General features: G+C 33.3%; 1 protein-coding gene across 2 annotated transcripts; it reads left to right on the top strand.

Moving 5' to 3' along the window:
• Nucleotides 1-4,646: 4,646 nt before the first annotated feature.
• Nucleotides 4,647-10,210, top strand: LOC133033162 (uncharacterized). 2 transcript variants are annotated; one of them, XM_061107780.1, is made up of 22 exons: nt 4,647-4,998; nt 5,408-5,487; nt 5,593-5,679; nt 5,776-5,826; nt 5,922-6,039; nt 6,157-6,213; nt 6,502-6,566; nt 6,759-6,842; nt 7,162-7,212; nt 7,337-7,399; nt 7,497-7,543; nt 7,859-7,928; nt 8,019-8,081; nt 8,242-8,331; nt 8,421-8,459; nt 8,595-8,744; nt 8,857-8,937; nt 9,035-9,120; nt 9,237-9,285; nt 9,379-9,459; nt 9,561-9,654; nt 9,816-10,210. In XM_061107780.1, the coding sequence occupies exons 1-22, from the start codon at nt 4,881-4,883 to the stop codon at nt 9,878-9,880; spliced, it is 1,689 nt and encodes a 562-aa protein (XP_060963763.1). In that variant the 5' UTR covers nt 4,647-4,880; the 3' UTR covers nt 9,881-10,210. The 2 variants fall into 2 exon arrangements, with proteins under 2 accessions (XP_060963763.1, XP_060963762.1); XM_061107779.1 differs by having other exon boundaries at nt 4,721-4,998; nt 9,561-9,895.
• The last annotated feature ends 7,432 nt before the right edge of the window (nt 10,211-17,642 follow it).

The raw sequence follows: 17,642 nt of genomic DNA, 5'->3' as shown, positions 1-17,642 counted from the left end.
GACATTGACCATGGTCAATAACTCTCCAATCAATCCCTCTCTCCTTGAGCACAACTTCTCTAGGCCTTGCAGACCCAAAAGGGTTTGGTTTCTGTGTTTTTGTTTGACAGAGGAGGTCAGCTTGAGCTTCTTCTTCTTTCTCAACCTCATCAGCCCATGAAAGTATGCACACGCTTTTTCTTCGGCTTTCTGTCATTTTTCTATCCTCAACGGTTATCTTTCGAAAAATTGGTAAGCTTGAAACATGGGGATGTGTTATAAGCTACTACAGCTAAGTTGTAACGGCTAGTCAACCAGCCGTCATTGTCTATAGCTGGGCCAGAAAATGGGCCCCTTGTGCAACCCCAAGGCCCAAATCACTAACATGTCGTTTCCATGGGAGACCAGACCAAGTTTCTTTTTCTTTATGTTATTCGATTGAGGACAGGTATCACTGATAAGTGTTCTTTTTTCTTTTAATGCTATTATTTATTTTTCAAACGTACAAAAGAGTGAGAAGAGAGATTCTTTGGGATAATCTTTCTTATGGCTGAGAGAATGTGCTTGGGATAAGTACTCTTTGTGGAGCAGCAAAGCTTGTGAGTAAATATGAGGTCTCAAGTCCAAGAGAATAATACAATACACGCAATGGTATTCGATTGAGGCAACGCTTAATGGACCAAGTGTAACTATATGCACAGGTTATTGAAAAGTGAAAAGGTTGTTAGTTTAGTATCACATTTTACATTTTTTAATTTAATTATTTGGAGAATTATAAAATTATAAATACTCATCACTAAAGGGCATTTTTTATTTTTACACCTCAAAACAGTTTTTTTTGTTTTGTTTTTTTTTTTTTTTTGCATTTTTTTGCATTTTTACGAAATTTTACGTAGAAACCCCAATTGCAACTAGCGCTGCAATCTAAATTGCAATAAAAAATCGTATAGAAACTCCTATTGCAACTAGCGCTGCAACCACTTTAAAAACTCAAACCGTAAATTTAAAAAAAAAAAGTTAAAAAAGGGTTAATTTCACAAATGCACAAAAACAACAAAAAAACAACAAAAATACGGTTTCACGGAATTTTAAACATTTTTACGATTTTTTTGATTTTATTTACATAAAATACGGTCTTTTTATGTTGAAATTTTGTTCATTTGTTGTTAATTTTTTGTTATATGTATGTTATTTTTTGTTATTTTTTTGTTGTTATTTTGATGTTATTTTCATGTTACTTTTATGTTGTTTTCTTGTTGATTTTATGTTGTTTTCGTGTTATTTTTTGGAAAACCGTAAAAATGTAAAAAAAAACATTCTTTAAACGTAAAAATGTAAATATTTTACAAAAAATAGTGTCTTATGTAATTATTCCTTAAAAATAAAAGATATTGGTATAATTCTCCTACTAAATTCATTACATTAATTAAAATATTATCTTTTGCGATTATACCACACTCTTAAGTTCTGATAAAAAAAATCATTCTACACATTATTTATTGTCGAATTAAGTCTAACAAAATTATTTTAATTGTAAAAGAAATCTAACAAAATAATTAAGGGTGTGTTTGGAAGTAACCGTGTAATTACTAGGTAGGATAATTATTAGGTAGGATAATCTTGTTTGGTAAAATAGTTAGTAATTACATGGGAAAATAATATTTTTTAGTAGTTAATGTTTAATATGGAAAGTTTTTAGTAATTACACACTGTAATTACATTCAATTCTCATGGGGGCCATGAGAATTGGAGAGTTGAATTAGAACCCCTCAATTACTTTCAATTACACAGTTACAATTTAATTACATGGTTAGACAAACATGCCAAATGGTGTAATTACTTTCAATTACACACAAATCCAATTACATTGTGGCTTTCCAAACGCACCCTAAATAAAAAATTGAAGTCATTGATTTGTAAATGGTTTGTTAAGAACAATCGGAAAAGCATAGTAAATAATGTAATTGCATTGTTTTCAGGAAAAAAAAAAGTAATTGAATATTTTTTGGTTTTTTTTTTTTTGGAAATGAAATTCATACAGAACAAAAAAATTACAGAAAATCGACTAGTCTACTATTTCTTGACATTTGAGAGAGGAGGATTTAAATTTGAATGTTCCTCCTTGTGAGCAGAAATGTAAAACTAATATGATTACATTAATTTAGGTAGCGTTTGGTAACATTTCTTTAATCAGTTTTCTGTTTTTAAAAGTGAAAAAGTAAAAATATTTTTCAAAAACATGTTCTATAAAACTGTTTTTACTTTTCAATTTTATAATTAGAAATCAAAATTTTAAAAACAAAAAAAAAATCACTTCCAAAATTTTTTTAAACAGTTTTTTTTTTTTTCTTAATGAATCATTTGGATTACAACCAGACCCGGACCCAAATTCCTTCCTCACGGCCTTGGAGCTGAACTCGGCTTCTGACCCGAACCAGAATCCAACCCCAGATCTTGACCCGACTTAAATAAAATCAAAAATAAAAATGAGAATGAACTTTACAGAACACACTTTTGTTTTCTGTTTTTAAAATTGAAAAACAAAAGTGATTACAGAACACATTTTTGTTTTAAAAATAATTTTTTTAAAAGCAAAAATTTTACTTTCATTTTGTGATTAAAAAATTAAAAAACAAAAGTGTTACCAAACGGCACCTTAATAATTTTTAATTCTTTACTATTCAAAACATATTTTCTAATTATTCATTAATTATATATTTAATTTAATTTAGGAAATTTTAATTTTAATGTTGAGAAAATTTTAGATTTGGAATGGCCATGTATGAGTTGAAGGTTGGATCTGTTTTGTTATAGTATATGTGTGAGTTACTTGTAAGTTTATTGGAATAATTATTTATTAATTATATATTTAATTTAATTTATTACTATTTATTCATAACTTTTTTTATTATCCCAAAACTTAATTTATCCCAAAACTTAATTTATTTAATTAGTATATTTTAGTTGATCGTATAGGATTGTTTTATTAATTCTATTTTATATAAGGAAAAAATAATCAATTTATATATATATATTTTTTAAAAAAAAAACCATTATTTTTAAGACCAAGCATGTGATAGAATTAAATGGTGGAGAAAATTAAGCTAAGTAATTACCTTTTATATTTTATTTTATTAAAATTTGTACTCATTTCAAATGATTTTACATTAAATTATTCTTTTGTTATCAATTAGATTTTTTATATTTAGTAATTGACAGGTTGATTTGTGCGTCAATTATGTCTTTGTAATTGTATTAATTTCATTCACTTTTTTTAAAATCTTAAATAATTTTAAGTCAATTTTATTATTTATATTTTATTATTTATTTCTTTTAAAATTCTTTATATTATTGACAGCCAATTAGCAATTTTAATTATAATAACAATAATTTAAGTATATAATTTTTTCTAAGTTTGGTTTTTACAAGTTTATAGTTTTGAAAGGTGAATTTTTTTTTGTGATTTTTGGGTATTTATTTAGAACATTTACATAATTAATTATATTTGTAATTGATTTATTTATGTATATTTTTATATTAATTATTTTTCAATTTATTTATAAATCAATTAATAAATTTAGTTAATATTTTTTTACTTTAATTCATATGAATTTACAATACTTTTTTCTTATGTGCTTTTTATGGCTTGTCCCTATTTGTTTAGAGTAGTTTTGTGGTATGCTCAATTGACAAGAGAAGTAATTTCTTTTGTGCTCATGATTTCTACTTCAACGACCTTTTCACCTTAAACAGGTTATTTTTTGGAGGGCCTACAAGAATAGAGAATTTACTCATAACTTTAATTTTATATATAATTTTTTGATTTTGATTTTCAACAATTTATATTTAGGTGTTAGTATGTTGTTACAAGCCAAAAGGTAATACCTTTGGCTAGTTATTCTTAGTAATTTTATTGTTTTTTATTTTTTAGTATTGTTGAGCTAGTGATATGAGTTGCGTGCTATTTTCTTAGTTTGTATATTTATTTTTAATTTTTAATTTTTTATTTTGAAAATTGTCATTCTAATATAACTGTATTTTGGTTTGGTGTTGCATTATTTTTTCAGTTTCGCTAGCTCTAGAGAAAATTATTAATAATGGGAATGTGTTTTTTCAATGTGATGTGGTGCTGTTCTGAAGACATAACTTGATTGTCTAAATTTCCGGGGGCAGTTTTGTCCCATGTGGTTCGAGATAAGAATTCTACAACACATGGTTTGGCAAAGCATGCCCTTCGGTTAGACGATGAGCTATCCTGGTTCGAGGAGGTGTCTCCGCTGATTGTGGATTGCTGCTTTGTTTAATCATGTGTGATTTTGATCACCGCAAAAAAAAAAAAAAAAACATATTTTCTAGCTTTTGGAAGAATATCCTTTATTTAATTTTTAAGAATATTAATGAGTTAGATTAATCACAAAATATCATCCAACCTAACAGATTTTTTTATGAAAGAAGTGTTACATGATTCAATCCCATGACCCCCACAGAAGCACCTCCAATATATTTTGTTTTGTTCTTTTTTTTTTTTGGTAGCGAAATAACTTATGAGTCTTGGGGTTCTAACTTCTAATTTATGTTCTCTTTTTTTCTCATCTATTATTTTACTAAATTTGATAACCTTTTTTTCTTATAAATTCAGATGAATACTCCTTGCGAAACTAAAAAAACTTGTACTTTATATCCGAAAACTTTATATAAAAAAAAATCTAATTTCCCCAAACAAAATTATAATAACAATATAACCCCCTTGCCCTTGTGTCGCATTGAGAGCTGTCACGTCTCTCTCTTACTTTCTAATTCGTATGATTGTTTACGGGACACGAATTTTGTGTTTATAGGACGTTTGCTGCTCATTCGGGCATTTACACAAACGCTTTGGCTACATTCGGTCCTGGGAATCAATGAAGTATGTCTTGGTCACCGGTGGCGTGGTCAGTGGCCTCGGCAAAGGCGTTACTGCCAGCAGCATAGGCGTCCTCCTCAAGGCCTGCGGCCTTCGTGTCACTTCCATCAAAATTGGTCCTTTGCTTTGCCTTGCTACTTGTTTTTTTTTTTTGTTTCGCTTTCTTAGCTTTCCCGTTCCATGTTTGGTTTGATTATATTATACCTTTTGGTAATATGGGTATCTGCTGTTAATTGTTAATTGTGGTCTTTTATTGGATTTCTATATTCACTGTTATTCAAGGAACAAACGGAGGAAAATATTTGAGCTTTTATACAAAGTTTTTACTTTTCTGTTTTTTTTTTCCCTCCTCAAGGAAAGGGATGAAAATTGTTTGAATTTCTAGAGTCGGGTTCTCTTAGAATGTTTGCATTTTGGTACTTGCATACTAGATAGTGTGACTGTGATCATTTCGGGAGTAAGGCATCATCTCTGAACTGTAATTTTGTGATTTTAATGGTGGGAATTTTCTTTGAACATCTGCAGATCCTTACTTGAACACGGACGCTGGTACCATGTCTCCGTTTGAACATGGGGAGGTGTTTGTTCTTGATGATGGTGGAGAGGTATATCAGTACTTGTTTTTGCTTGCAAATGAAATTGAGAGCTACCCTTTTGCAACGATGTGAGATGTGGGTTAATTTTGAGTACTTGGGGTAATGTTTTGACAGGTTGATTTAGACTTGGGAAACTATGAACGTTTCCTAGATGTGACATTAACAAGAGATAACAACATTACCACTGGGAAAATATACAAGGTATCTTATACTTTATCAATGAAGATGTATGCTCTTGACTTGACCTCACTTTGAATTTGCTTCAAGTAACCATCACATATCTCTGTTTATGAGCAGTCTGTCTTGGAGAAGGAACGTAGGGGCGATTATCTTGGGAAGACTGTTCAGGTTAGGATACTCATTCACTGGATTCATGTTTTCTTGTTTGCTTGCTTAGAAAAAGTCAAATGTATGGGATCCTCTTATGTTTGGCTGAATTCTAGGTTGTTCCACACATCACTGATGCCATTAAGGATTGGATCGAATCCGTTGCTGTTATTCCAGTAGATGGGAAAGAGGGACCAGCAGATGTTTGTGTTATAGAATTGGGAGGGACCGTGGGTAAGTACTAGGTAACACTTACACGTTTGATATTTTATCTTTGTTTTCTAATTTATGCATTTCTTAATATTTTCTTTTACTAGTAAAAGAATTTCTCTGTATTATTCCATTTCTCAGGTGACATTGAGTCAATGCCCTTCATAGAGGCTCTGCGTCAGCTGTCCTTTTCTGTTGGTAAGACCACAAAAATATGTTTTTTTTTTCTTTCTTTTTAGGAAAGTTGCTTCTTATTGTTTGAGCATTTTTCGCAAATTGTGGGATATCTAGTATTTGCCATTCTACTACTTGTTTAAAACTTGTTCATATTACTGATGCTATGATATGCGCGTTCGATTTGCATATGGAAATTGAGAGTAATGAATTAATATTCTTGTCATTTTTTCTCCATATCCTTACATTTGTTTTTCCTTCTCTTGAATATTTTTGTAATTGCTGTTCACGTGGGAATAATTTTCTTATCAGGACAGGATAACTTCTGTCTCATTCATGTGAGCCTCATACCAGTATTGGGTGTTGTTGGGGAGCAAGTAAGCACGCTAAATTTTATATTAGATTTGAGGTCTACTATTGAATTTTAGTATATACTTTTATTTATTGATCAAAGTGAGTAGATTTACAATGCTTGTGTTCTAGATTGTATTTCTTGGGTTTTTTTATTTTTTAGTGTTCCTTATATTTATTTTATTTTTTTCTGGTGAAAATAATCTGTTTTTGTGCAGAAAACGAAGCCTACGCAACACAGTGTTCGGGAACTCAGAGCATTAGGCTTGACGCCTCATTTGTTAGCATCCCGCTCTTCTCAGGTATCTCTTTACCTACTTCGGACCCACTGACCATTAAATGTGAAAACAAATTAGGACAACTTTAGTCATGTAGATTGTGTAAATCCTCATATACCTTGCTAAGAAATTTGAGCTATTTACATAAACATGTGGCAAAGTATCCTCTATGTCAATATAGTATTACTGACTGTGCCATACTACCAGGTTGTATGTTCTTACTATATAGAGCTTGAAGTACTGTTTGAAATTTATATTTTTGGGTGTCTTCATGCATTTTATGTTTTTTATGCAACTTTCTTATGCTGAGAATAAAAATTTCTTCCCGGGGACCAAAATGCAGCCCCTACTGGAAACTACCAAGGATAAACTCTCTCAATTTTGCCATGTTCCAGTAAGTTACTAATGAAGATCATTTTTATATTGTTACTGCTAATAATATTGTTATACTATTGCAAATTAGCTTACTTTGTTTTCTTCAGTACTTGATATATACATGTTCATCCGGTCTTTTTCAGGCTGGTAATATTCTCAATATCCATGATGTTCCAAATATTTGGCATGTTCCTCTCTTGCTTAGGGTGGGTTTAGTTAAGCCTCTTTCGTTCTTCTTATACTTAAATGTGTTTATTTTAGTTAAAATTATTGTGTTTGATGTTTTCTATGGTTTTTGTTCAGAATCAAAACGCACATAACTCAATTCTTAGACAACTAAACTTACTCAGGTAAATTTCTATGATCTTCTCCAGATAGAACATTAGATTATTACTTTAGAATCTGTTCCAAATTGGTCAAGCATAGCCAGTAAGCTGTATAATACTCTTGTTTTTTTTGATTTTATTTCTTTCTACCTTTGGCTGTTACCATTGATTATGTTTTCTTCTTTCTTTTCAATGTCTGGAGTGGTGACTGGAGTATGATTTAATATACAAATCATACAATTAAATAGTAATTTAGTAATGCTACTAATAGAATCAGACGCATCATCAATCAATACTACACATGTCATGCATTAACTTTATTACAAAATCATATTTCAGTATTGCTACACCACCTGATTTAAGAGAATGGACTAAGATGGCAGAGACTTATGATAATCTCACCGATTCGGTTGGTGTTTAATAATTACCAATTTGTAGTGAATGTTTGATACAGTTCTTTTTTCGGTTCACAACGTGATAATATTCTCTTAACATTCAGGTGAGGATTGCATTGGTCGGGAAGTATGTTGGTCTAACAGACTCATATCTGTCTGTTGTGAAGGTATTATATATGCACTTGTCTGTTCTTATGTACATTTTATTATAGCCTATTGATAAATACATAATTTTTTCTTTTTCCGAGTGATTTTGATAAGCTAGGTCTCTAATTCCAAAGAAGCTAAGTCACAGGGTGTACTAACAATGCTGAATTGTGCCTGCAGGCCCTTCTTCATGCTTGCATTGCCTGTTCTCTAAAGCCATCAATTGACTGGATTGCAGCTTCTGATCTGGAAGATGATTGTGCTGAAATGGTATTGCATAGAAACTGCAATGTCTGAGTATTAGTGGATATCTCTGTTAAATTTATCTTACCTAAAACTAATTTCTCTTTTTTCATCAGACACCAGAAGTACATGCCCGTGCATGGGAGACCCTTAAAGTAAAGCCTTTTTACTATTCTGTTGAATAATTTACCATTTTGCATGGCTTTTTCCTGTAAATACTGAATCTGGAGTGGCAGTATCAATGCGATTGAATTCATTATCAAAGGTGTAGAACTTTTATCCTTGTACAGAATGCAGCATGCGTCTTGGTGCCTGGGGGTTTTGGTGATCGTGGTGTGAAAGGCATGATATTGGCAGCAAAGTATGCTAGGCAGAACAAGGTTCCTTATCTTGGGATTTGCTTGGGCATGCAGATATCTGTGATTGAGTTTGCTAGAACGGTAAGTGATGTGTTGGTACACTCTCTCCATCACTCTCCTCTATATATTTATATGAAGGAAAAAAAATAAAGTAGAAGAATCACAGGTAGTACTTTTAAAATGACTTGCTTAGGTTTTGGGTATGGAAAGGGCAAACAGCATGGAGTTCGATGATTCAGAGTCATCTCACCACGTTGTAATTTTTATGCCTGAGGTACACATTACTGTGATGCTTCTCATGCTCTTCTGAAAATAAAATATGTAAAGTTTAAATGCTTCTTAGTTATTTCATTATTGTTTGTCTACATTAGGGTTCAACAACACACAAAGGAAACACAATGAGACTAGGATCTAGGAGAACATTGTTGCAGACGCGTGATTGTATTACTTCAAAGCTGTATGTGCTCACCATTTATGTCTGTATATACATGTGTGTGTGTGTGTCTGTATTACCACTCAGGCTATTCCATTCATGCACATGACTATTTTTCATCTGTTGGGAAAATTTCTTAGGTACCATAACTCGGAGTATGTGGATGAACGACATCGACACAGATACGAGGTTATTATTTAATAAGACTTTATTTGGCTGAAGTGTATTTGGCAGGCATATTTTGTTGTAGAATATATATTGTTTGGCTATTACATGATGTAGGTAAATCCGGAAATCATTGGCATTCTTGAAGAAGTTGGGTTAAAATTTGTCGGGAAAGATGAAAGTGGAAAGCGAATGGAGGTGAGTTTCTTATGGCCGTGTTTCAAGGATGACCCACTTGAACTTGAAAACGTTGAAGCTGATTTTGTTCTTATTGCCGTGTTCCAATATCAAATGTGCAGATTTTGGAACTTCCGAATCATCCATTCTATGTTGGAGTGCAGTTTCACCCAGAATTCAAATCGCGGCCGGCAAGACCCTCCCCACTATTCTTAGGTACTTTGCATACAACTAGTGCTGTATATCTCATAAACAGTTTCAACCATTACAATCTGTATGAATTCAACACTTATGATTCTTGTGAAAATGGCTGAGTTAAGAACAATGGTATTATAACACTTGCATTGTATGTAACATTTTGAAAATTTCTACTGTAGGTCTTATATTGGCTGGATCAGGGAAGTTGGAAACGTATCTTAACACACACGGAAATGGAAGCTGATTACGTTTTCTTTTCTGTCTTAATTTTTTAATTTTAATTTTATTTTTATTTTTTAAAATGGAGGAAGGACACCAAGTCGACCGTGGTTTTTTTTTTTCATAATCTTGTTCAAGCTTTTATTTATTTATGTTGCTCCTTTGGTTTGAAGTTAAATACATAAAAAAATAAAATAAAAAAAGCAGATACTAGCAGAAGTTAGATTGATTTAACTTTTTCATTTTTTTTTAATTAAATGATAGTTTTTTTTTTGGTACCTTTTGTACACAACCACTATGACTGTATGTTTTTATTTGATTTATTATACCTTTTATAGTAAACCACTCTATCATATGTTATCATTAGCTAAAATGTTAATTCCCACAACAGTTCGGGATTGGGCCGAGAAGTTAGTTTCCAGCAAAATGAAAATAGAGCCATTTCTAATATGGCACATTTAAAAGTTCTTATGATAAATATGACACATTTAAGTTTAACCAATTACACTTAGTATGAGATTTTAAAAGTTCTTACGATAAATATGACACCTTTAAGTTTGACCAATTTATATGGTATTTTTTTTTGATTTTTTTATTTTTAGGTCTTTTTATGGTATTTGATATGCAATATATATGTAATTAGGTTTTCAAATCTCATATTTAATGTTTTTATTTGTTTAGGAAGTTTTATTTGTCATTGATGCCAGAAAAGTCACCGGATTTTGCTACCGGTGCTGAAAAAGTCGTCGGTGCCGAAAAAGTTGCCTGAGTTGTTGCCGGCACCAGAAAATTCGTCGGAATTGGTGTCGCCAGAAAAATCACTGAAAAAAACTAAGAAACCGGTTTCTTGGTGATTTTTCCGTTGACAATGCCAATTCTGACGCTAGCAGCTACTCCGGCGACTTTTCCGACACCGACAACAAACTTCGAAAAAGTCATCAGAATTGACATTTTCACTAAAAAAATTACCAAGAAACTGGTTTCTGGTTTCTTGATGAAGAAAGAAACCAGCTTTTTGGTGATTTTTTCGGTGATTTTTCTGACGACAATGGTAATTCTGATGACTTTTCTGGTGTTGGTAGCAACTCTGATGACTAATACACCGACATCTACTCCGGTGAATTTTTCAGTACCGGCAGTAAACTCTGGAAAATTCGTTGGAATTGGAATTGTCGCCGAAAAAATTACCGGAAAAATCACCAAGAAGCTGGTTTTTTTTCTTTGTCAAGAAACCAATTTCTTGATGAAGAAACCCGTTTTTTGGTAATTATTTTTGTACTTTTTTTCTCTATTTGGTTGATTGATGAAACTGGTTTCAGTTATTTTCAGTGTATTATTTTTATTTTATTTTCATAATCTTTATTATTGTTGTGTAACAAAATTAGTTCATTGATGAAGAAACTACTTTCTTGGTGAAGAAACCGGTTTCTCGATGAAAAAACCACTTGGTGATTTTTCTAGTGATTTTGCTGGTGACAATGCCAATTCTGACGACTTTTTTGATGCCGACAATAACTTCGGCAATTTTTCTGACACCAGCAACTACTCTGGCAACTTTTCCGGCACTAACATTAAACTCCAGAATAGTCGTCGGACTTGGCATTGTCACCGGTAAAATTACCGGAAAAATCACCAAGAAATCAGTTTCGGTGACTTTTCCAGCGACAATGCTAATTCTGACGACTTTTTTGGCACCGACAACAACTTCAACGACTTTTTCGGCACCGACGGCTACTCCAACGATTTTTCCGGTGCCGGTAGTAAACTCCGGTGACTTTTCCAGCACGAGTGACAACTTCGGAGATCACTATAGTTTTATTTATTTTATTTTTTTAAAAAATAAATATGAAGGGAATTTTAATATTTTTTATGGTAATTTAATTAAGTTTTTATTTTTTATGAATTTTAAATTCAGATTTCTTTTTAATGTTTTATATGGTTTTTTTTCTCTAAAAAAAAACATATTTTAAGTTTGATTGGTTAGATAATGCCATATTTAGTGGCATTTACTTTTTATGCTATATTTATCATAACCTTAATAATTTTTCCCATATTTTTAAAAATAGCCCTTAGCTAATGTTAATTCCCACAATAGTTCGGGATTGGGCCGGGAAGTTAGTTTCCAGCAAAATGAAAATAGAGCCATTTCTAATTTTTTTAAGGCTCAAGTGACTATTTTGCAAGAATTAAATTTTTTTGGTGAGATGGACCTCCATGCAGTTCCGAAAATGGGAGGAGATATTGGAGTTAAGACTACCTTTAAAGTAAACGCGAGAACTACTCCAATCAAAAGAAGAAAAGCTACTGATGGTTCCACTTTTGTTTTGTCTCGACTATCAAAATTTCTTCGTAAACATCCTCGTATTGTGCGTGACTTCCCTTGAGACAATATTAGCAATGGTCAGGTTGGAGGTCATTGTAACATTTTTCCTTTGGTTCGTGAAAAGGTTGAGGTCAATCCGAATATTTTTCTCATCTGGTTGACTTGATGCAAGACTTGGCAGACTTGATGCAAGACTTGGCAATTGTGGAGGATGTTAGCTCTTGTGTGTTTGTTCACTCTGGTACCCTTGTGGAGGAGAATGATTCACCTCCTCCACAGGAGACATGAGATGTATGGCTTGGAACTGTAGATGGTTGGGGCAGACTTCTACAGTCATGTAACCTAAGTCCCTAGTTCGGTCGCGCTCTCCTTATTTCATTTTTTAACAAAACTTAAAGTTGATGCTACTCCATTTGTACGTATTCTTAACCAGTAACATTTTTATTTTTACATTTTTGTTCTTGCTTTGGAGACTGTGGGAGGGCATTGTGGGAGGGCATTATTTTGGCTTGGAAAGCTGGTTTTGAGTTTCAATGCTTGAAGATCTCTCGTAATCACATCTCTAGTCTTGTCTTTTCGGATCCTCCATCACATCCGTGGCTCCTATCCTATGTGTATGGACTGTTGGAATATATTAGTAGGATCTAGATTTACTAACAAGTATGTTAATTAACTCCCTAAATACAAATTTCTAAAACAATGGAATTTAAACACATATAAAGTTAAGAAACCTTACATTGATTGCAGCAGAATAATATGTCTCCTCCCACTCAGATCTCTAACCTTTGTTCTTTTTTGTCGCAAAGTAATATCAAGATCTGAGCCCGATTCTCCTTCAAGTTTTGGATTCTTCATAGTCTTACACACTATGATTGAGTACTAGACTTGTTATGGGTGGGCATGCACTCATTCACTATAGACTCGAAATTTATGAAGAACAATAAATGAGATTTTGAAATAGAAGAAGAAGAAGGAATGAAGGCTCTCAAAAACTCTAGTTGTCTCACAGAATGTAAATTAGGTTATATGAGTTGTGTTGGATAATGAGACCATCCTATTCCTTTATACTATTTCACCTATGGTTATGATTTAAATTATATGAAATAAAAAATGATAAAATAATAGCAAAAAATAAGCAATAATGGCCGGCCATATAGATGGGCCCCACTAGTTATGATTTTGGCATTTTTTCTACCATTATCTTTTATTTCAAAAATGTCATATTTTTTATTTTAATGCTATAAATACCAAAACTATTTATTTAATAATTATAATTAATTATTAAATAAAATTATCATTTATCTTATATATTAATTAGACTTTACAAAGTCTCTTAATTAACAAATAAACCCTAAAATCTCTTTTCTTCACAATTAAGTCATTACTTAGTGAAAATTCATAAATAAACACATAGTCTAATTTTAAAATTATAATTGATTAATTAAAATCAATTAATTGAGTTTTACAAGCAGTATTGTCTCAACTAGTGCGAGGACCATGGGCCTATATAATCAAGCTTCTACTAAGTAGCTCTAAAATTTATCAAGTAAATTCTCTAACTTATTAATTCCTCCTTGCACCACTATAAATTTAGAATTGTACTCTTAATTATATAGACCGCTCTATATGTTCAACGATATAAATACACTATGAATTATCCATTGTTATAATCCTAATAATCAATGATCCTCTATAGAAAATCTACATCAAGTAGGGACAAATTTACTGTCATACCCTAAGATTAAGGAAATAGATTATCAACCCCTAACTAGTTTATGTGTGTTTATTATGGAATTATATTCTTATATATTTAATTACATGTGAATTAATTTGATAAATGACATGTTAAGACCCTATTGGTGAGCCAGATGTATTTTCGTAATTATGACCCGAGAAGGATAAAATTGTGAATTTAATTAAATTGCGTGCTTATGGACTTATTATATAGTATACTTATTGTGTCCTTTTTCAGGTACTTTCTGACAGGTTGGCGCGGTATAGTCACAATCGGGTATTTCAGACCGAACTGGGTTCGGGGCCGAAATACACTTTCGGGATTTTATATTAGCATTTTATGGTTATTTTAATATTCTGAAATTATTTGGATATTGATTGACTGAGTAATGACTTGATTGCCCTTAAATGAATGTATGTATGTTATATGGCCCTAGGGGCATTTGTGTCATTTTGACATTTGTGTTATTTGTAACAAAATGCAATGTCTAGCATAGTAGAATCAGAATTTCTGGTTTTACTTAGCCCCAAAACCGATCCTCTCCCTCTCATTATATTCTTCTTCCTTCACTTGATAATTTGTGAGAAATTGGTTTGATTCAAGCTTGGATTTGTGGAATTTTATGCTTGGCTTTTGGAAGAGCTTAAGGTAGTGTTTCTACCATTTTTATTTTGAGTTTCATTGCTATAATTTTATAGTAAAAATATATGTGAAGCCATGGATTAGGTTCTTAAATTGCATGCTTGTGAGATTGGAGTTGATTATGATGTTGTAGACATAGTTGTGTTTGAATTGGTAGTTATTGCTTTGTGTGGGTTTTAAATTGTGAAATTGAAAATTCTTAGTTGCTAAAATTGAAGTGGATTCTTTGGAGTTTAAGCTTGTGATTTCAACTTGTTACTCATATGGTTGAGTTGATGTTATGTGGAATTCTAGCTCAATGTTTGGAGCTTATTTTGAGGTTGTTAATCATAATTTTTTGATGAATGTTGGTTGTAGATTAAGCATGATATATGTGTTTTGATGCTTTGTTTTATTACCTATTAATCTTTGGAGTATGATTTTGAGGTTTATGCATGACTAGGGTGAAGTAAGTGTGTTTGAGTAGGTATTTTCAAAGCTGAGTTTGGGGTTTCCTGGGTTTGAAACCCAAGGGCCGCGACCCTGCTCCTTGGGCGTCGCGGCCCACCCCCTATTGGTGGCCTGGGATTTAAACCCAGGTGTCGCGACCCCATGTGGGAGTGCCACGGTCCGACCTTTTATTTTTGGGCAGATTCGTGCATATTTTTGAATATTCAATACTTTGTGATCCGGACTCCGTTTCATGAGTTCTATATGTCATTGGAAAGCTTGTTCCGAGCTTTATGTGATTATATATAATTTGAATGCCAATTATATATTTTGTGGATGTGGATTTAGGCATTAACCCTATACTTGTGAATCCCAAAAATTGTGACTAGGATTACCGGCACTTGGTCAGGAGCACCCGGGGATTTAGAATCTCAACGTTTGCAGGACATCAAGTAAGATAGTAGTTAGCACGTAGAGTTATGCGCAGTGGCGCTTATATTGAATGTGATATTTGTAAGTAATTAGAAACCGGGATTAGGGTTATTACCCTAAAGTGAGCAGTTTATGGGCCTAGGGTTATTACCCTAGTAAATTGTATATGTTATGCCATGTTGTATATATTTTTAAAAATAAGGGTTATACGTTCAAGGCATAATCAGGTTGGACTCAGTAATTAGAACCGAGATGAACCGTTCTAAGGCCTTATTGTAATTAGACGTGTGTGCGTAACACGTAGGTCTATGCCACATAGACATAAATAGGCGTGGGAGCGTAACATGTGGGTCTATGCTAAATAAACAAATGTGAAATTGCATTATTGTATATGTGATATGTTAATTACGATTGTTGATATTTTTACTGTCTTGCTGGGCTTGGCTCACGGGTGTTGTACTGTGCAGGAAAGGGTAAATCTGTCTCTGATCAGCCATGAGTGCGAGAGCTTGGCGATGCTTGTACATGTTTGGGCCACACTAGACCAAGCGGGTTTGGGTCTACCAGCGATGTACTTTTGTAACTCTGATTTTGCTGCTTAGGATGGCTAGTGAAAAGACTTGTAATATTTTGTAAAATATTTTTGGGATCCCGAATTATGTCACTTTTGATTGTAAAGTCTAAAGTTATTACAAATTTTATTTTCATTCTATTTTAGATAAAAATTTAAATTTCCCGCGCTTATCTTTCTAGTAATCTCAAATTAAGGGGATTCGGGTTTTTTAATCAGTTGGCATAGCGTGCCTAATTATTAGGGTGTTATAGTTTGGTATCAAAGCGCCTAGGTTTTTAAACTTCCTGTAGACCGGCCGAACATGTACAATCATCGTTAGAGATAAGCTCGGCTCGTGGTGCAATAAGTGTTGAGAGTAAACGCTTTACTGCTTATATGATTATTTGTTTATCGCTTTCCATTTTATACAGTATGTGAGCATATAGAGTATTTATGTGATATATAATGCCATACTTAGAATGTTATATGATAAATGTTTATTTAATTGGAATGAAATAGTTGAGTTAGGATTTAAGGCAATAAGTGCATAAGTGTGGTATTGGTGCTTAACTCGCTAGGGTTGTTGATTATAGGGGTACTTGTAAAAATGGACCATTCGCAATCATCTAGACCACAGGGCGAGCAAGTAGAGCCTGGTGCAGACCAGACAATCCACCAGCACCGCCTGCGCCTCTACAGAATCTAGGGGATAATGCGGGGGTTGGCAATGCTAATCCGCTTGCTGACTGGCAGCAAATGTTTCAAGTAATGCGAGGTATCATATTTCATCAAGAGGAATAATTGCGTCGGTTAAGGCAACCGGCACCGGCTGCCCCTGTTGAGCAAGTGTTACCACCAGCTTTTGTGCTAGTGGTGGGTAACCAGGGGTTCATCTTTCTGCATAGAGATTCAGTGTTTGAGCGGTTTGTGAAGCTGCAACCTCCAACTCTTCTTAGAGGTATTGATATAATTAAAGTTGAACAATGGATGAGTACAATCACCCGTATCCTTGATAATATGGGGGTGACGGGAACATGGAGAGTAAACTGTACTGCCTTTATGTTACAAGATCATGCCCGCGTTTGGTGGGATATAGTGGGGCAGACTTGGATGTTAGTGTGATGACTTGGGAAGAGTTCAAGAGTCTGTTTGAGGAAAAAATTTGTAACATCACTGTGAGGACCTCACATATGGAAGACTTTGTGAAACTGACTCAAGGGAAAATGTCTGTGGCCGAATACACTCTGGAGTTTGATCGGTTGTCCAAATTTGCTGGTAATATTGTGCCTACAAATTTCACTAGGAAACAGAAGTATATGAGAGGACTGAACGCCACAATCAGTCGGGACGTGAAGATTACCACTACCCATGACACTTTGTACAAGAAAGTGGTTGAACTGGCCTTAATTGCTGATGAGGCTGAGCAACATGTAACAAAGGAGCAGACTGCAAAGGATGCCGCCACGGCATCGAATCCTCTTGTAATTGGTAATATCAGTAAGGGGATCGACGGTGGTAACCTTGATCACAAGCGAAAAGTTGATGCTTCCAGAACATCAGGGGGTAATAGAAAGTTTCGAGGAAATAAAGGTGGCCGTCAGGGCCGCGGATGTTCATTCCAATCTTATCCTAAGTGTTTGAAATGCAAGAAACACCATCAGGGTGAATGTCGA

This window comes from Cannabis sativa, unplaced genomic scaffold (genome assembly GCF_029168945.1).
Source record: "Cannabis sativa cultivar Pink pepper isolate KNU-18-1 unplaced genomic scaffold, ASM2916894v1 Contig3, whole genome shotgun sequence".
Lineage (NCBI taxonomy): Eukaryota > Viridiplantae > Streptophyta > Magnoliopsida > Rosales > Cannabaceae > Cannabis > Cannabis sativa.
The sequence above is the reverse complement of the archived record's forward strand: the minus strand, read 5'-3'. Positions and strand labels throughout refer to the sequence as shown.